Source organism: Mustela erminea, chromosome 18 (genome assembly GCF_009829155.1).
Source record: "Mustela erminea isolate mMusErm1 chromosome 18, mMusErm1.Pri, whole genome shotgun sequence".
NCBI classification, from domain to species: Eukaryota; Metazoa; Chordata; class Mammalia; order Carnivora; family Mustelidae; genus Mustela; species Mustela erminea.
Window position 1 is genome coordinate 28,432,008 of NC_045631.1, and position 21,351 is coordinate 28,453,358.

The following is a 21,351-nucleotide window of genomic DNA, read 5'->3' on the forward strand; positions in this document are numbered from 1 at the left end:
AATGTTGATAGCAGCAATGTCCACAATAGCCACACTATGGAAAGAACCTAGATGTCCATCAACAGATGAATGGATCAAGAAGATGTGGTATATATATACAATGGAATACTATGCAGCCATCAAAAGAAATGAAATCTTGCCATTTGCGACGACGTGGAGGGAACTAGAGGGTATTATGCTTAGCGAAATAAGTTAGTCAGAGAAAGACAACTATCGTATGATCTCCCTGATATGAGGAAGTGGAGATGCAACGTGGGGGTTTGGGGGGTAGGTAAAGCAAAAATGAAAGAAGATGCAAGGGAGACAAACCATAAAAGACCCAATCTCACAAAACAGGCTGAGGATTGCTGGAGGGAGGGGGGGTCGGGAGAGGGTGGTGGGATTATGGACATTGGGGAGGGTATGTGCTATGGTGAGTGCTGTGAAATGTGTAAACCTGGCGATTCACAGACCTGTACCCCTGGGGATAAAAATACATTATATGTTTATAAAAAAAAAAAAAAAAAGGGGCCCAGGTCTTCCTTTCACCAACCACTTGGCCGCAGTAGCTTTTTCATCCGTGTATTGCTAAGAACCAGGTGCAAGGACGCTTCAGGACATGGTGAAGGGCATGGATCCCAGAATCTCAGATTGGAAGAAATCCTGAGAAAACTGTAGTCCAAGTTCTTGGTATCAGGCAGGACTGAACTGAACTCTCAGACAGATGGGAATCCTTTCCAATACATCGTGGAGCAGCTGTCACCATGCTGCCCCAGCAGTATTGTTCTTGTGATCACACTCATTTTACTGGAATCTCTTCACTCACTCAATACGTTCATTTAAAAAATATTTACCGAGCACCTACTACGTGCTGAGTACTATTCAAGGCACATGGATACGGAGGCGAGAAGACCCAGTCCTGCCCAGCATGAGACCAGCCAAACATACCGACTGAAGAAGAAACAAAAACAGTGAGAAGAGGGAGGGAGGGAGGGAGGACGCAGAGAGAAATGTTAGGAAGAAGATACAAGGAGAACAGAATGATGAGGCAGAGCAAGAGTACTGAGGTGGGGTTTTCAGAGGATGCCTCTGAGCGGACACCTGACCAGAGACGGATGGATGGGGAGGAGCCCGCATCCGGGGACATGCAGAAGAGCATGCTAGGCAGTGGAGACCTCCGTGTCAAGTCCCTGAGCAGAAACAAGCTTGATGCACTCAAGGCACAGAAAGAATTTCCACATGGTTGTGGGCAGTGAAGCTGCAGGCGCCAGAGTACGTAGGCCCTTGAAGGTTGAATTTTATTCTAACTGCAGCATTAAGGCGGAGGACCAGCGAAGTCTGATTTAATGCCTTGAAAGGATCCTCGTGGCTATTCTTGGAAATATGCTGTAAGGGGCATGAGTGCAAGAAAGGAGACCCGCTGAGGAAGTTGTTGCAGGAATCCAGGCAAAGGAGGATGAATGCTTGGACCAGGTTGTAGCATTGGAAATGGTGAAAACTGGCCAGATTTGAGATATATTTTAGGGGTAGAGCTAAAAAGACTTCCTTATGGGTTAGGTATGGGGTGGGAGTTGATAGAAAAGGGAGGAATCAAAGATGAGTCCTCAATTACGAACCTAATAAGTTGGGAGGAGAGTAGTGCTATATATGGAGACGGGATTGTTCGGGAGAAATTACGTACTGGTATCTTTCTCCTCCTCTAGACTGACGATTTCATTGGGGCAGGGCCCCTAGCTCTCTTGTTCACTACTGTATGCTCAGTGTCCGGCTTGGTGCTTGGCTTGCAGAACAATAAAAGCAGCTACCAGTCCTGGAGCGTTAGTACATGCAACAGGGCTGTGCTCCACTCTTTATATTCATTGTCTCATTTACTCCCTACAGGAGAACTGTGAAGAGATACTTGGTGGGATTTGTTGTTTATTTGCTTTTAATGTAGGCTCCACGCCCAACAAGGGGCCTGAACTCAGGACCCTGAGATCAGGAGTTGTAAGCTCTACCCACTGAGCGAGCTAGGGGCTCCCGGAGATACTGGTTTGAATCCTCATTTTACAAACAAGGAACTGGGTTCAGAGAGGTAACAGGACAGCCTCAAGGTCTCACTGCTACTAGTTGGGAAAGCTTAACAGTGGTGTGTCTGGCTGCAGATTCTATGTTCTTCATCACTGTATCACATGGTATGGGTGGGTGGATGGAGGGTTGGGTAGGCCGACAGATGGATCAGAGGATGGGAATGGATAGATGGATGGATGGATGGAAGGCAACATACTTAATGAGAACCTCCTATGCTAAAGGGTCTAAGGGAAAAACATACAGAAAGTTCTAGAAAGCTTGGTTAAATTAAAATACATCTATTTGAAGAAATTATCTTAGCACTTTTTCAATGATCTGGGATGACTTTCAGAGCCATTAGGATCACACGAAACACTTCTGATGTTTGAAAAATATCTCTGGGGTAATGTGATCAGAATAAAGGCAGAAAATATTGCTGAGTCAGGCAGCCCAGAACCTGGAGCTCCTCAGCAGTGTCACTTTTTACTTCCATGGCTAAACAAGCACAGCAAATCTCGGTTGTGGCCTATTAGGATCACTTCCACAGTGCTTCTAATAGGTGCTCCGTTACACTATGACTTGCTTAAGGAGAGGGTCCTGCACTTAGTTCGTGCTGACACAGTGACCCAGGTCAGGAACCTGGGACCCAGCCCGGATCCCTCCCTTTCTATCACCAAAATGATGAAGAGAAAATGTGTTGAGCATTTACTATGCCAGACACTATTGTAGGCACATGGATCTCATTTGATCTTTACCATAACCCTGTGCTGTAAATACTATTATTATCCTCATTTTATAGAGAGGAGGCTGAGGCAGATGGCTTACATGACTTGGCAAGTCACATTGCTAGAAGTGAATGGAATCAGTGCAGGCTGAAACCACACAGCCTGTGCCCTGAACCCATCTGCGGCCTCACTGGACAAGCCTCTAGTCCTGTGGATTCTGCCTTTTTTTTAAAAAAAAATTTTAAGATTTTATTTATTTCCTTGACATACAGAGATCACAAGTAGGCAGGGAGACAGGCAGAGAGGGACGTCGGGGGAGACAGGCAGAGAGGGGCGTCGGGGGAAACAGGCTCCCCGCTGAGCAGAGAGCCCAACATGGGGTTCGATCCCAGGACCCTGAGATCATGACCTGAGCTGAAGGCAGAGGCTTTAACCCACTGAACCACCGAGGCGCCCTGGATTATGGCTTCTTAGGCATCTTCTCATTCATCTCTTCCTCTCTATCCCCACGGTTACTGCCCTTGGCTAGACGCTGTGTCTTTTCTCATCAGCAATAGTACTACATCCTTCTAAATTATCTCCCTGTTCCCATCTGGCCTCTCTGCCCTTCTCTCACCCTTCCTTCCAAAACTGACCAAACTGGAGTTTGATGCCCACGCTGGCCTCACCTACCTTACCCGGCCTCTTCTTCCTCTCCTGCTGTTTACCTTGAACCCTGTGCTGCAGGCATCATCAAACATGTGCTCTCTCAGGTTGGAATAGTGGGGCTGGGCTGCCCTCTCTACCCACAATGCTTCCTCCTTTTCTCCTGGGTACAACACCACACCCTTCCTTACATACTTGCATGCACACATACCTTGTCTATTCAGTGATCCCTCTTTATTCTTTGAGACTTGGCTCCTAAGATGCCTCCTCTATGAAGCATGTTCTCACTCTCACAGCCGGATTCGGGTACCTCTTCCTCTTCTCTGGCACCGCCCCTTCATACCTCTGAGGAAACCCATCATCTTTTTTTAATTGCAATTTTCTCTTTACAAACTCTCTTTTTTTTAAAAAAATATTTAATTTATTTATTTGACAGAGAGAGAGATCACCAGTAGGCAGAGAGGCAGGCAGAGAGAGAGGGAGAAGCAGGCTTCCCACCGAGCAGAGAGCCCAACATGGGGCTTGATCCCAGGACCCTGAGATCATGACCTGAGCCGAAAGCAGAGGCTTAACCCACTGAGCCACCTAGGCGCCCCTACAAACTCTCTCTTTTTGATGGTAAGGTCCATGAGGGCAGGAACCATAGTTATCTTGTTACTGTTGTATCCCCAGCACCTATACATATTCAAAAATGACTGTTAAATGAATAAATGAGGGACTGCTGAGATGACTTGATTTTCAAAGTAGATCTTGAAATCTGGAAAACATTTGTTCTCACACTTTCCCACTGTCGCACTGATCTACCCGGGCATTTTCACTGCCATGGGGCTCTAGTGGTAGTTATACTATAGAGTGGTTAGGAATGAAGACTCCGCAGTCACATTACCTAGGTTTAAAACTTGGGTCTATCATCTACTAGCTGGGGACCCTTAGGAGGTCGCAATCTCACTAAACCTCACGGTGTTTTAAATTTTATTTCTTATTATTTATTTTTTTTACAATTTTTTTTATTTTTAAGTAATCTCTACACCCAGTGTGGGGCTCAAACTCACAACCCTGAGATCAAGTCACATGCCCCACCGACTGAGCAAGCCAGGCATCGCGGTTCACTGAGTTCATGATAGGACCTACATCATAGGGTTAAAGTGAGAGCTAATGAAAAAAAGAACATGACGAGGCATTTGATGATTGGCACAGAGCTAGTGCTCAATACTTACGATCTGTTACTATTAGCTATTTTCCCGACAGCTTCACTTGACCCCATTGTGTCACCATCACTCTTTGAACCAAATGTCTAGAGTATGGTTCTCAAACATGGACACTCCATCCCAGCAGGTTTTGCATTTGCCATAGTACTGGGTCACCCTGGAGACAGAGCCTTGGGGAATATGGATCCAGATGGTAGCTGAAAACAGGAGTGGCCTTTTGCTTGTAAGTTATGATTTATTGCCTAGAAACCAAAGTAAGCGTTGCTAACCAGTCAGCAGAGTACCTCAGTTCCTCAACATTCCCAACCTTCTCCCTTCTCGCTCGCTCTCACATTTGGAAAAACAGAGGGGACTGGTATAGGCAGTTCTGGATATGAACAGCAATAGGAGGGAGAAGGAAAAGCAGCAGGATATAGAGATTGTCAGGTAGTCTACGGGGTGTTGGCCACACAGAGGAGTACAAGAAGCAACATCTGGGTCTACAGATCCCTAGTATGTATTTTATACGTACCTGGAAGACGTATCTTCTTTGAATTCTCATGCAGAAGGAAGGGGTTGACGTTTCCATTTCAGATCTGAGGTTTTTAGATGCCGACTCTAGCAGCCTGTTTTTGAGGTCATAGGAGTTTCACAGGGGCCTTGAACTAAGTGGCCAAGATTATAAATTGCAAGATTATCCTGAAAATGTGTGTGCCGATGAAGTGAATGAGGAGTGATGAGGAAAAGAACAAGACTGATTCCTCAGAAGATTTCAAAGGTTACATTTCAAATGTTACAAATCACCTTCCAAAGAACTAAGAAAATACCTAACTTGGGATCAAGGGTTAAGGCTGTCCTTTGAATGTACAGCCCTTCATAATTATTTTACGTGTGGCTACTTTAGCAATGCTGTTGCCACAGCCCTCTTTCTACAAAAGTTTCCATTTCTGGTTTGGAGGACACGAGGTTAGAACACAATAGTTAATAGAAGCGGTTGGTTTTATAATCTATACCCCGAGCAGAAGTGGGTTTTTCTAAAATGGATCAATCGGAAAATTTGGCCAAACTGTTTCCTACCTAGATAGATGACAAAAAGGAGTCACTTTGGAGAGCTTTTGAGATCCTATACCTGGGTCCCTCTTTCCAACACCTGCTCTTACTTCACTTTTTCATTCTTGTCTTTATGTTTTCTTATTAAGTAAAAGATATTTTTGTTTATCATGTAAAGCCACTTTTAGGGACCCCGGGGTGGCTCAGTCGGTTAAGCTGCTGCCTTCGGCTCAGGTCATGATCCCGGGGTGTTGGGATCAAGTCCCGCATCCGACTCCTTGCTTGGTAGGGAATCTGCTTCTCTCTCCGCCTCTGCCTATTTGTGTGCTTTCTCTCTGACAAATAAATAAATCTTTTTTTTTTTAAAGCCACTTTTAAATTTCCTTCTCGCTCTTTTCCTTGTTTGGTCAGATAGGAATTTCTGTACATTTATACCATGAGAGGAACGTGGCAGTAGAAATCGGGTAAAAAAAAAAAAAAAGAGAGAGAGAGAGAGAGAGACTGAGTATCCACATCTATCAGAATGACTAAACTGAAATATAAACAAGCAGAATTTTCATGGACTGCTGGCAGAAATGCAAAATGACACAACCTTTTTGGAAAAAGTTTGTTAGTTACTTCTAAATTTAACCAACCACTTGCCACATAACTCAGCAATCTGATTTTCCTAAGAGAAGTAAAAATATAGACACAATATGCACAAAAACCTGTTCATAGATGTTTATAGCAGCTTTTTCCTAATAGCCAGAAACTGGAAACACCACAAATGTCCATTACTGGTAAACATACTGTGGTATATCCATATGATGGACCACTATTCAGCAATAAAAAGGAATGACCTATTGGTTCATGCAAGAGCATGGATGAATCTCAAAGTATTACGTTAAAGCATTTTGAAAGAAGACAGATTGGGGCACCTGGGTGGCTCAGTCAGTTAAGCAGCTGCATTTGGCTCAGGTCATGATCCCAGGTTCCTGGGATCAAGCCCTGCTTTAGGCTCTCTGCTCAGTGAGGAGTCTGCTTCTCCTTCTTCCTCTACCTCTCACCCCTACTCGTGTGCTCTCCCTCTCAAATAAGTAAGTAATATCTTAAAAAAAAAAAACAGACAGACTGAATGAGTTATGTTATTATATGGCATTCTGGGAGAGGCAAAACTAACAGAAAATCAGTGGTTGTTGGGGGCTGGAGAAAGGAGGGGCTTATTATAAAAGGGACACGAAAACTTTTGGAGGTGATTTAACTATTCTATATCTTAATTGTGATGGTTAGTTATGTGACTATATACATTTGTTAAAACTCAGAACCATACACCTCAAGGGGGTAAATTTTGCAACCTGTAAACTATATGTGACTTGAAAAACGATTTGTATTTCTTTGGCTTTGAGTTTCAAATCTTAGGCCATCAAAGGTAAGAAAAAAATACTCCAGGCAAGAACAAAGCATTTGGGAGAAAAATACCATAAATGAAAGTAAGATGTACCTGCCTCTATAACTCACTTGAAAGAGATTCCCTAGATTAAAGATATAGGAATGAGAGAGGGAAAGAAAATGATCAGAGAGATTAGTGGGGTCTGGAGACAAAAGGTTTAAACCTAAAGAGACCCCATGGAAAGGATTAGAGTCCATGTTCACTGACTGCCCTACCTATGACTGAGTGAGCCCATACATGGCCTCACCAGGTCATACTGCTGAGGACTTGCCTTGGGCGGCAGACTGACATCACCCTCTGGCAGCCAGCTGAAATGATTCCTGTTTGTGCCCCCAAAACCTTGCTCAGCTCCGTCCAACATACCCCATGTGGAGAGACCTTTTTCCTTGCTATATTACATGAATGACTGCTGGCCCTCCCATGCTGCTCACCCCTTGTACTTAGGTTGGACTGAATGAAACCATCTGAGATGTGAAACACATGCCTGCTTTAGTGACCTTTCCTATCTTCTGAACTTCTCTCTCATTCACCTTATTGTTTCCAATGGAATGAAGTTAAGGGCTAAGACAATGCTTCCCTCCCACGACAGTCAATAAATAACACTAGTTTCCTCTTGGGTTGGGGTTGAAAGGAGTTAAGTTTTTTGTTCGACGACCACCCTTATATCCACATGAGTATTTGTTCATCAAACATCAACTGAGCTGCTAGTGCAGTCAACCATGAAGATTCTGGGTTCCTGCCTCAGAATCTGGTAAGGATCACAGTACAGGCCTGTGTCAAGAGCTGGAGGGACCCAGTGAAAGACAGGCAGCAAGGGGTCTCTGAGAAGCCTTTCTACAACTGTATTTTTTTTTCTTTTTTTTTTTTTAAAGATTTTATTCATTTATTTGACAGAGAGAGAGAAATCACAAGTAGACGGAGAGGCAGGCAGAGAGATAGAGAGGGAAGCAGGCTCCCCGCTGAGCAGAGAGCCCGATGTGGGACTTGATCCCAGGACCCTGAGATCATGACCTGAGCCGAAGGCAGCGGCTTAACCCACTGAGCCACCCAAGCGCCCAGCAACTGTACTTTTCAGTCCAAGCCAGTAATTGCAATGGTGGCTCTGACCTTTCCCTCATTGTGCAACTATCCACTACCACCCCACCCCACCCCCACCCCCGCCCCCACCAGCTGTTAAACAAGGACTCCCTGAACAGGTTGAGAAGACTCCCTCCCTGAGGGCAGGGATCTTGTCTATCTCTAGCACAAAGTCTGGCTCATAAAGACCTGTGGAAAGAATGTGTAAGTCACTGTCTTTGGGGTATATATATACTATTTGCCAAAATATGAAGAAGTATCAACGAAAATATGCTGAGAAAATGTATGCAATGAAAAAGGATAGTTCTAAACCATCTTATGATTCTTCTCATTTGTTTAGTGATTCACATGCACTTTTCTGCTCGGAAGGACACACACCCCTGCCTTGCTTCGCCACTACTATTGAAACGACAAAAAAACATTTCTTCAGCTCTAGGGAGCTAGGCACCATCTCAGCACTTACATACATTATCACACTTAGCATTTATGACCCTAAGGGCCGTCAGCGGAACCTCAAAAGGGAACCAACTAGCCAAGGTTAACAGAGCTAAATTGAGCCTGGAAGCCTGCTTTTCAGTCCCCACCTGCCAGTTAGTGTCCTGCCCACAGGCAGAAAGGATCTTTACAGGCATTCTCATGTGAAATTCTGCCTGCCTCATGGCATAGCTTTTTCGACCAAGTTTCCCTCAGGCTAACCCTGGATCTACCCCAGGCAAGATGAAATATCTGAGGCCTTGGACACAACAGGTCCTAACCCGTTGTCTCTGTGCTGACTCTGACTTCTCCTTTGCAAGATGACTACCCACACCCCCTTGTTAAACACAAACTCCCACAGGAGCTCTTCTGATAGGTAGGGTCCCAGAAGGTCAGTGGCTCTTCCTTTGCTCAATCTTCCTCCCTCAGACGGCTGACATTCTCACTGGTGCAATTTCTTTATAATATCATTGAGATATAAAATGAAATGAAACCCGAGTCCTGGGGCTGTCTCGTCACCATGGAAACAAATTCAAGCCTGAGTGCCTCCAGGAGAAATGGGTGCTGGTCTTGCAGTGACAGCGGAAATCAGGGATGGGGAACTGGACAAAGCTAAAACAAGCTCCTTCTGGGTTGGCGGCAGTTTGGGTCATAAACATAGCATGTTCAACATAGGATTATGTCACCGGTGGCATTATCAACCTATATTCTTTTTTTTTTTTTTTAAAGATTTTATTTATTTGTCAGAGAGAGAGAGAGAGAGAGAGAGAGAGCACAGGCAGACAGAATGGCAGGCAGAGGCAGAGGGAGAAGCAGGCTCCCTGCTGAGTGAGTAAGGAGCCCGATGTGGGACTCGATCCCAGGACGCTGGGATCATGACCTGAGCCGAAGGCAGCCGCTTAACTAACTGAGCCACCCAGGCGTCCCTCAACCTATATTCTTAATTTTTGACACTGTGCCCGTCTGGTAACACAACATACGAGGCAAATGAATGACAGCTCAGATTATCCCACTTTTGTGAAAGAACATTTTAAAGTCTATTAAGATGGCTCAAAGAATGTGGTAGGGAAAAAAAAACAAATGGTAATAAATTTTAAGAACATTCTGTGGATGGATTTCTTTGCTTCTGGGAATGAGAAACCGAATTTTCCCAAGAGACTCCATTATTAAAGCCATAAATAAAACATCCCTGCTTGGTTGCTGTGCTGGCGGGGCCTTGCTCTGGAAACTAGCATTAGGGACAGGCAGTCCAGGGGAGGCTGGGGAGCTGAGTGAGATCTGAGAGCATTCTGTCCTTCTGCGTGTTGCCTATCAAGGCCAGAGTGCAAGAACACAGAGCAAATTATGCTTGACTGAAGACCACCGAAGATGGTTCCTATAAAAATTCTCAAACAAGATTCTAAAATTCAAGGGTGTTTTTCTAAGCGATGCCCCTTTTTATTCTTTCTATACATGTTAACACCATAGAGCTAAGAGCCAGTAGCATGGAGCAGGGACCACTAGCCTGGGCACCTGGGTGCTGGGTTCTCAGGTCAGTCTGCTACTTCCCAGGCCCAGGGGTTGACTTCCCAGGGGTTGACTAAACCTCCTCTCCTCCTTTGTAGAGGTGGGGTGGACAGATGAATTTTGGATCCTCACTATCCTCTGTGCTAACAGTGCTCCGTGGGGGAGTGGGGAGTGACACTTGGTAAGGCCTATTTGATCTGGGCAATGTGCTGGGCACTTCACGGCTATTATTTGATCCTGACAATAATGTAAGTGTGGTTGCTGGTATATCTGACTTACAGATCACAGAAACCATTCCGGAGAACTGCAGGGACTTCCTCAAAGTGATCAACAGATAAGCATACAGTCCAGCTTCAAAACCCATCTGTCCGACTCCAAAGCTAACCTTCTTTCTACTCCACCCTGGTGATTTCTGAGCTTGGAATAAACCATTTGCATAGTTTTAATTCAAAATAAATACAACTCAATAGTTCTGTCATAGTTTTCAAATGATTTGCTAGGGTCTTGAAAAATACAGTTTTCCCAGAGCTCTCCGGTCTCTCATTACAATGATCCCATTAACACCTGGGGAGAAGAGAAGGGCAGATTAGAAGTATCTTCGGGCCACATGAACTTCTGGTGTTTGGCTTGTTCCAAGCTGTCCTGGAGAGTTACTCCCAAACGTTCCCCACAGCAATGTGCTATATGTTAGGACACTTTAGTCACTTCTGCATGGGCATGGTTTTCATTTCCATCTTTTCTACCAGTCTGAACAACTGGAAGCAACACTTCTTCCTCTTAAAATGAAAGCCCTGCAATCAACAGGGCCTGAAATCCTATAAAATATTTTAAAGGTATGATACAACTCAACTCTTCCTCAGTTCTAAGCTCCCGGCTTCCAATGGAAAAGCCAGAATTTCTATTTCATGAAAAAAAGAATAGAACGGGAGTCAACGAAACACTCATGACAGTCTGGGTGTGTGCTTGGTGTCATCTGTCAGGAAGTTTCATATCTAGTGGTTATTCCTGCTTCCTGAATAGTAGGCTGGGACCACAGAATGGAGGGGGCTTGTGGTGGAGGAGTCAGGGGGTGAGGGGAGGGCTTCAAATCAGAACAAGAGTTTAAAAATCCCAGCTCTTCCATGAGCATGTTATTTACACTCGGAACCTCAGTTTTGTCTTCTATAAAATGGGAGTATCTGCTTCACAGGACTGTTGCAAAATTAAGCAAATTATGGAAATAAAAATTGAATTTAACAGGCCACTTCATAACAGCAGTCTGTAATCATAGCAACCATTGTATTACTGATTCCTTGCTATGTGCCAGGGACTGAGCTGAGCTCTTTCCATAGATGACCTTTTTACTAAGTGAAACCAGTATTTGAAATCAGGCGCACTAACTCCAGAGGTTGCCCTGTGCCCTGCTCTAGGTTCAGATGAAAGGATTTACGCGCACTTGCTGCTACAGGAAACAGCTGCCGGTGAGGGTGGTGGCTGATGTGGCTGGAGATTTCCCCAGCTAGGGAGGGCCATGCATAACCCTTTGTTCTCCCACTGGGTACAGCTGGTACCACTGATTCTCTGCTCCCTGGGATTAGCTTCCTGACTAGACTAGGCACATAACAGATGTCCAAAAAAAGTCCTTGCTGAATAAATAAATGCAAATAGTAAACGGAGTGTTCCTGATGTAACCATTTACCTTACGCAGGAAACATTCAGAGCCAACCTCCTCTCTTCTCCTCTTTGGGATACCGACAAACTAAACAGATTTTGAATCCACATTAATTCAGTGTTCACCAAGCAGCTGTTAAGTACCTACTATTAATCAAGGGGCCAAGGATTACACATGTGACCTACCGCAGAGTATTAAAAACAACAAAGCCCAGCTTACGTTCAGATATGGAACACACAATACTTTTCAGGTAGCAGTGACCTTTGTGGCTCTGCTTAACATTAATTTGCTCATTCACATTCCCTGATCCCTCACATACTAGGCAGTCACGATGGGCAGACTGAGAAACTGTCCTGTGAAGCCACACAAGAATTAAGAAGGCTGGAGTCTTAGAGAGAGGCTGAAATTTGGAACACAGTGCAGGGACAGAACATAGAGTGGTGAAGCCAGGCTATGTGTGATTCCTGACCCTGTCTTTCCCAAGAAACCTTCCTGACCTCAGTTGCATCATCTATAAAATGGGAATAATCGGCACTTATCACCGCTTTCCCATACGGTGGTGAGGACTCCTGGGATGATGTCAGGAACTGCCTCCCAGCCATGGTCTTAAGTGAGGTCACACAGGCAAAGCACCTTACCCAGGGTCAGGCCTGATGTCCTGGACAGCCACTGCGGTGTTAAGAGCTTGGAAGGGAGAGGACCCGAGGATTGCTGGTTTGGAACCGGTTGTCTCCCACACGTTATCTTTTCTCTCAAGGCAAACAAGAACGAAATGATAACAGACACATCCACTGAAGCAAAACAGGTCACGGGAATAAGATAAATCCCTCAAGGACAAATAGAAGTCAACTGCAGCTAGGCCCAGACTGGGAAGCTGAAAATTCATGGGAAGACAAGGTATTTCTTATTTTATAGAGAATAGGCTTTTGAAATACTCTCACCAATGTGAAAACACACAAATACACACACACACATTTGGGCGGTTGTAATATCCTCTCTCTTCACTATTTAAGTTGCTTATGTAAGGGGAGAACACTGTAAGCTGTGGAGACTAGCTTTCGAAAAATCTGAAGTCTAGGCAAAAATATTTAGTCTGTTAAATGAAGGCACCACAATACACAACTGTGGACGCTGCCTGGCTATGCAAGGCTATGCATATGGAAGATACTGGAGTTGAAAAGAAAAACAGACAATTTACTTGAATGGTTCAACTGCCTCACCTAGTGCCTATAGAACCTAATAGATATTTAATAAATATTTGCTCAGTGAGAAGACTTGATTTTCCATATACTATAACTGTGCCTACTTCTTTCCCATTGTCAGCCCATTATTCAAGAGATAATGCTGCCTCTTTGTCACCTCATTTTGTGGTTTTATAATTCTTTTATCTCTTCACTTAACGCAATCCAATTTCCCCCAAAGAAATTGGTATAAACAGAAAAGTTTGCAGAGTTTAAGAATCTGGGGCTTAGTAGACAGAAATCCTAAAGGTCACTCAGGCATTTCTGATATCTGAAGATAAGAGAAGCATTTGCAGATAAGCAGGACACCTTATTTTTATTCATTAATTGGCCAACTGTCCTTGCAGTAAACAACCCCGCAGGGTCTGTCAGTCAGCGCTCTGTGAATGGGGTTAGACAGATGACCTCCTACAGGCTTTTCAGTTACTTTCAATATTAAAAGTCACGATAAAACATGCCGGGTCAATTACGACAGTAGAGCCCTCCAAAGAATATTTGAAAACTTTATTTTCTCAAATGAGCACCAACACAGATTGGAAATATGACAGAAACAATGCACTTTTCTCTAATACTGAACCACTATGTACAAATACAGGAAAAGGTGAAGACAAATTATTCGAAAATAATTATCTTTGTTATTGAAGCAAAGTGACCTGAAAAACGCCACAGGGGGGGGAAAAAAAAGGATAGGGAAAATAACAAAACCCAAACCCAACAAATACAGTTTGTAAACACAAGCATAAATAGACAGATTCCGTATTTAAAGATGGTCTCTGCAGGTTGAAAAGGGAACCAACTCTCACTTTCACCAAAATGTTATATAAAAACATACAGGCAGATTGAATTTGGTGATGGGAATAGTTTATTTCTTCTTGGCTTTACCTTTCACTGCTGGCAGATTTCATGACTGTATTTTGCTTAGGAAAATGAAACATCTCTCTCCTCTACCTTGACCACTAGCATGTTTCCTCAAGCAAGGCAGACTCTGTTAAAATATGTTAAGTTGATTGTGTTTAAGATTTGATTTCCCAGCCTCTTCCTGAACCTGAGGCAGTATGGCCTTAAAATAAAATAAATTGTTTACTTACAAGGTATGTGTATTATTTTACCAATGTTCTTTCAACCCAAACCAGACACGGCTTCTACAACAACCGGAACCCTAGGGTATGTAAGGAACACACACACATGTCAGTCAGAAACACACAGATTTCATTCCGTTTGACCTTCACAAACAATAGATTTCCTTTACCATCTGGGAAAGTTGAGCACATAAAGAAAAAGGAGCAAAGTGGCAATAGCTCCATGCTCAGAAAATCAAAATCCTCATGGTTTGTGCTGTTGGTCCACTCAGAAACAAAACAACCAGCAAGAAAGAGAAGCAAGCCTTATGTGCCCAAGGTGTAAACTGTAGGTATACTGTCCCCAGTAAAAAAGAAAACAGGAGGCACAGTCCAAAGTGCTTTTTACACTTACACACACACACACACACACACACACACACACACACACACTAAAAACAAGATCCCGATTTGTTGGAAACTCTTCCAAAAAGAGGAATCACTAAGCTGTAACTATATCTGATTTTATTTTATTTTTTTCTTAGCCAATATTGGTGCAAAAAACTATTTCAATTCTCAACCTGGTAATGAAACTGCAGAGTCTGCTCCATGGGTGGTTGGGGGGGTGGTGGAGCAGAGAGGCATTGCTTTATTCCCTCTGTCCAGACAAAAGTGATACAGATCTTTTTTTAAAAAAGAGTATAATGGTGATCACTTGTTTCCCTTAATATATACTTCAAGAAATGCAGAGGAAACCATAGAATTTAAAAATGAAAATAAAAAGTGCTCTCAGGGGATCTGAGAAAACAGCACCAAATATATTATTTAAAAAATTAAATATTATTTACAAAAGTATATTTCACAAGCAACTTTTTTTCCATATATATATATCCACTTGAGAATCTTTTTCTAAAGGGGACACCTCTTTTTCACACACTGACCCACCTGCCAAGATTTATCCCATCTCCATGATCTTGCTCTCTCGGAGTTGGGGCAGCACTCAGTCAGGCCCAGCTGACCATTGGGGCCATCAAGTCTGGCTGTATTTGATTCATGTCAAATCAATCCATCACAGCCTGAGACTAACATCCTGGGGTCTCGGTGTATCCAGGGCCACCAAGGCCACACGACCTAGGACAGCAAGGGGAGATGGACCTAGAGGGTTGGCCAGCTGGACTTCAGTTGCAAAGAAGGCAGCTGCTGGCTGAGGTATAGAACGTCATGCCTTTCCCTTCCTCACTTCGCCCTTTCCCCTGCCCTACTCCCTGCACCCTGCCGAGGCTTTACCGTCAAACTCCAATTCCCTGAACCTGCCAGGGGTGAATGGATGAGGTCTTTGGTTATGCTCTGAGTCAATAATTTGGTGAGAAAATTAAAGAACGAACTGACTGAGGCCATGAGTTGATGTGTCTCCATCACTCAGCTGCGGTCTCTCCAATACTGCTTGACGTTAGGTAGACAAACCATGAGTGGAGCTAAAGTTATAAGAAGCACTTTTGGTTTCATTGACACAAAGGGAAAGCCTAATGAGTTGTTTTTTTCCCCCTGTAGTTATGGAAAAACCAACATTCTACTCAGATCTTTTGCACCAAGTATGGTGCCACACATTCACTGGATGCTCAATGGGTAAGAATTGGAAAACCAAAAACAAAACCAGAACCTGGATCTAACTGGAGCCTGCTCTGATCCATGCAACAGCCAGAGGCCTCAACCCCAAGAAGAACAGTGGCACATCAGTCTCTTCTGCCCCTTGAAAATTCTAGGACACCTCGTGTCTGGTTTCTATGTCACCACATTCCATTTTCAGTATCAAAGACAAAACCTCTACCCATGCTTAATCCCCATTTTCTTTCTACGTTAAGGAGTATCAACAGCCAGGATATTCCCTGAGCAAAGGCGCTAATCAAAATCTCTACGTGAAGGCCACTACCTTCAGCACAGATAGAAAGGGGGATCTATGGTTTTTGTGCTGGCGAGCCAGTTTAGGAATGTGAAAGTCGAAAATTTTTTCATTGAGATCTTGGCCTTGGGAGCCAGAAGAACTTTTTCTTTGGGAGTGGAAATGAAATACTTCTTCTGAACCTCAGTCTGCTTTTTAGTAATGTGGGGAGCACTTAATTTCCCAGGGTTGCTGAAGTACCAAAAAATGTGGGTTAAAAGCCTCTGGGACCAAGATTCAATTTCTAAGAATCCTTTTGTGTCACAGAAGCTGTCTACTGCTAAGCCTGGAGCCACCCAGCTTCCTGTCAATCCTGCGTCAGTCACCCTCCAGGGCAGGACCACGCCTAGCTCCTAGCTCCGGTGCCCATTCTGCAATCAGACCACAGCAACATGAAAAGGCATTTCCACCATGGACTCAATCCCTACGGATATTTGTCAGAATTCTGGAAATGTCCCTCACTGCCTGCTTGAATCCTGATGAATCAATTTTACAGATTCTTGTCTCTACGAACTCACTCTTCTGTGACTTTTAAGGTGAATGTTCCTATAGGATCAGCCTACTTAGAGAATGAGATGCTGAGAATTACCTAACATAACCTGCACATATCTCAACATTAATTACATTTTCGGTCTAAGCAATAAAATTAACTCGGTTAAATGACTTTGGTCGTGCACAGTGTACTACTGGCTTAGCTGTTGGTAGAATACACTGCACAGTGTTGGTTAACTGTAACAAACTCCTTTCTCTCAGGAGACTTAGTAATAAGGATTTGTTCTCCATTTCCTTAATATAAAGAACTTTGGTTTGGGCTGCGAGATGGGAGGCAGAGGATAATATTGGAATTTGTAACTTGATGTTGGCTATCACACCCAGGCCCTTCCCACTAATGGACCACTCTGACAATTTCTCTCCACACAAAGCAGTCAAGTCTGAGAACAGCTCCAGGGGCATGAGGAATCTCCTGGCCAGGTTATCACTCAGCTCAAAGCCTTGGGACTTTGTTTTCCACAAGTCTACAGGGATAGAACTGGAGAAAAACACCCAAAACTCTATGTACAAATTGCTGATCTCACCGAAGCCACTGCATACCAAAGGGGAAAGATGCACTAACCTGTCATGGTTCAAATCTAAACTATTCCCAGCATTGCTCCACCGCACCCCCCTCCTTGCCACAAGGTTCTTCTCTTACTAAGGGTCAGGAAAAAAGGTTAGATAGTCAGAATTGCTAACTGGTTCTACTTTTTATTGTTTCTGGCACAGTATCCGAGCCATTGCTGAAGGAGCTCCCAAACTACCGCCCCCCCCTTTGTTCCCTGTCCTCCTCAGTTACTGATTTTACTTGGTTGGTGGCCGAAGCCTTTGGGATGTTTCGATCTTGCATCCATTGCAAATGGCAGTCCCCCTCTTCTTACCTACAGTGACTAAAGAGGCAAAGATGACCCGAAGGGGCAGTGAGGCATCGGGAGTTATCAAAACCACCTGGGCTTTTCACCCTCTGCTTCCACGACACCCCCAACTCAACCCAGGAGAACCAGGCCCCTGATCCGCTGGAGTTAGGGCCAGTTCCTGGGCTCACATGCTAACCTGGCACTGTCGGTGTCAGGAACAGAAGCTTCTGATCAGAGAGAATGCAGTCATGAGGTATTTTTTTTTTCTCTTTGTCCTTTTAGACAAGTCGATTATTTCAAGCCTAAGTTACCAGGACTCCGGGAGCAGCACAATTTTGTTCCTACCTCTAACGGCCCATCCCCTGCCCACCCCTGGGACCCTCAAGGCTCTCTCCTTCCCCTCTTCCTCATACCCCCGTGCTGTGCCACTGCTCTCCCGACAAGAGGCCATCAGGCAGCTCTTCTATAGGCCCTAGGGCCCTGATCAAGGTGGGCTGCCGCCATGCGGTCAGATATCTGTTCCTTTTGTTGTTTTGTTTTCAGCCAACACTAGAACAGAGAGAGAAGCCAGGATCAACTCACAAACAGATACAAAGCAAAGAGACAGAGAGACAAAGACTTAGAGGCCGGTCACCAGAAAGACGGTGTCAGGGTGGGAGAATGCCCCAGATGGCAAGGCCCCTAAATGGATGGAACCAAGTGTTCAGTCACTCTCTCACGCTTGGGTAGAATGTTCGGTTGGATGGCGTTCACGTGGACACTGGGTTAGGTGGATACCCTCCGATCAGTCCCAGCCATTGTCCTTGATCATGTGTGCTAGCTCAATGATGTATTTGCCTTCTTTATATTTCTGGCTGCTTTCAAAGGCATGTTCCTAGGAGACACAAAAGAAAAGACACCGAATGACCAAAGACAAGTAGGCGACTTGTAGCACCGGCGCAATCAGGACCAGCCTCACCCAGAATGAAAGCATTCTTGCCACTCGAACATGCCACTGAGCTCCAGCTCTGAGGCAGCACTGGGACTCTCTCAATATTTACAACCAAGTTTCAATATTTTGCAATTTAAGTATCTGAAACATTTTTCTCAGTATTTACCATAGAATTTCTTCAGGATCTCTCATCATTTAAGGCTTTGCCCAAATGTCACCACCTTGGCAAGGTCTTCCCTACCTATTCTAATTTAAAAGCACAACTTCTACCCCTGAATTCTCTCTCCCCCCCCTTTCCTGCTTCATCCTTCTTCACGACATGTATCATTTTCAAACCCACAGTACAACCTGCACATCTACTGTAGCTACTGTCTCTCACCACAGTGACACAAATTTCATGGCAGGCAGAGGTCTTCATTTACGTTGTTCATTGCTGTATCCCTCATGCCTAGAAGACTGCTTGCCAGATAATATAGGTCTTCAGTAAGAAACTGCTGTGTGCGTGTGTGCGTACGCGTGCGCGCGTGCAAAATCTGAGGGATCTTGGTTTGGGATGCTAACCAGGAATGCGCTCCATGGATGTATCCATCAAGTTTCTATGGCAGAACCCTCAACTGCACTTTGTTCCACTTAGAGAAAAGACACTCAGGGAGAGTACTAAGTATTGGGGAGCCAAATAGGTCTTTTTCTTGTTTATCTTGCTGTTTCTATGTCAAGTGTGTTAAGTCTGTTTTTCCTTCACTGCCTTTCTCCAGGGAGTAAGGAGCTCCACAGACTCCAGCCTGAAGAACCTGGCAGCCCTCAAGCCCCACCAGCTGCCAGGCCTCCGGAGAGAAAAATGCAACAGAAACCACCTGGCAGATAACCATCCTAAATTTATAACACTGTGGGTGGGCTTGCAGGCTAGTAAGCCACACAGGGGGATATTAAACAACAACAAAAAAAGCCCTGCACAGGTAGAGGCTCAAAGGGTATTTTATTCCCAGGCGTAGATGTATAAAAACATGTTGGTATATCGTATGAATAGCACTGGTCATCACAGTCATTAGATGGTTGAGCTCGAGGTGCAGAAGCAGTAGACATCAGCTTTGTTTCCTAGCCTTCCAGCTCAGGAAGGGACCCAATCCTCCTGCCTCCTGTAACTTCTGGGCAACATTTGTATGTAATGCATCTTCAATTCCTAGAGCTCTGGGGATCTGGGACTCTGACCAAGGACTCACACTTGAGCCTCTCCCTGAGAGAGGAATCATTCCACAAAGTGGAGAGGGGAGGGGCGCTGAGAGAAAATGTGCAAACACATCACACACACACAATGTGGATTCAGCAGTCATTTCCCTGACACTTCATTATTCCTCAGTTCCGTGTGTGTGTGTGTGTGTGTGTGTGTGTCTGTGTGTGTGTATATACAACAAAGGAATGTGGTTCGAGAATAAGACCTATTGTTCCATGGTAGTGTGTTCAGGATAGGGGGGAGGTAAAAAGAAAACTAGGAAAGTAAGAATATATCCCTATTAAACAATGACAACAACAAAAAAGCCAAAAGGAAAAAAATTCAACAGCCCCCAAGCCACAGGACACTTGCAAAATGTCCTACCTGGACAGAACATTAGATGTGGAGTCTGCAGAACATCCCAGACCAAACCCTGGCCCCAGAAGCATCACTTAACCACTTGCATTTACAAATGCAAACTTTTCGTTTACAAAACTGGGAGAATTATTAAAAATACTTCACAGGATTTCTGTGAGGGTCAGAAGAAATAATGGAATGACAGACTGGAGCATGGGCCTGGGACGTGAGAGGTAATCAATAAATATTTGGGGAGATGGAGGTTTTCCCACTGTCCTGTGCGTATCACTATGCTTGTCAAGCTGTTTTATCTGTTTACCTGTAGTTTTCTTCCTTGATATCATGGCTATAAACAACTTCAAGGGCAGGTGATAGATCGCATTTACTTTTGTATCCAACATGAAGTCTTTTAATAAACCTTTGTCAATGGACTGAATCATTTTACCTGAAGTAAGGAGCAAAACCAACCAACTCAGATTTACCTTCTGTCTGTAATCCTGTACATCTTCAATGGATTAAGACGACCAAGAGGTTGGAGAAACAGAAGAATAATCACAACCAGAACCGTGGCCCCCAGATCACCCAGAGGAGGCCGCCGGCCATCCAGGGGAGAAGAGCCAAGGCCAGGTTTCCCACAAGCAGCAATCAGGGCAACCATAGGGAACTGTAACCATCTTGGCATCGTGAAACATGCCGTCCAGGGTTTCTTTCTAATTCTGAACATTTCAAGGGAGACGTGAAAGACAGGATGTAAAGGCAATGCTGCTCCATGGCAGACTCTCCCTGTGGTAGTGAAGATTTGCACATTTTTAAACTTTGGTTAAATGGAATCATGTTTTTGTTTTTGATAGAGATGGACAGGGAGAGAGAGAGCACAAGCAGGGGGAATGTGACAGAGAGAAGCAGTTTTCCTGCTGAGCAAGGACTGGATCCCATGACCCTGGGATCGTGACCTGAGCCGAAGGTAGACGCTTAATGACCGAGCCACCCAGGCGCCCCTGAAATCATACTCGTATGTCGGGCTTCTTTTGCTCAACATCTCTTTTATTTAAATAGACTTCTTCATATTTTTAGAGCACTTTTAGGTTCACAGCAAAAAGGAGCAGAAGGCAAGGAGGTTTCCCCTGCACTCCCTGCTCCCACATAATGGGCAGCCTCCCCCATTCCGCAGAGTGGCTTCTTTGTCATAATCAACAAACCTACACTGACACATCATTATCACTCTGTCGGCAGTTCTGACAACTCCTCCAGGCTCTTCCTAAGCTAACTAAAAGCTACCTAACCACAGATCATCTGAGCCAGCCCCACACTGGCCCTGGGCAACTGATGGGACAGGGAATTTACAGCATTTACATGGATTAAACTGTCCTCCCAGAACAGAGATGGGAAGACTCAATATTCCTACCATGACTGGGCAGAAGAAAGCACGTGAAGATATCTGCCAGTAATTAA

The 21,351-nt window shown here is 44.4% G+C and overlaps 1 protein-coding gene across 3 annotated transcripts in view; it reads right to left on the bottom strand.

Moving 5' to 3' along the window:
• Positions 1-14,498: 14,498 nt before the first annotated feature.
• YPEL2 (yippee like 2) overlaps positions 14,499-21,351 on the bottom strand; it is a 63,718-nt gene continuing 56,865 nt past the window's right edge. For all 3 annotated transcript variants that reach the window (XM_032323044.1, XM_032323046.1, XM_032323045.1), the window contains exon 5: positions 14,499-18,275. In XM_032323044.1, the coding sequence (XP_032178935.1) occupies positions 18,186-18,275 (90 nt within the window). In that variant the 3' untranslated portion in view covers positions 14,499-18,185. The remainder of the gene's footprint in view (positions 18,276-21,351) is intronic.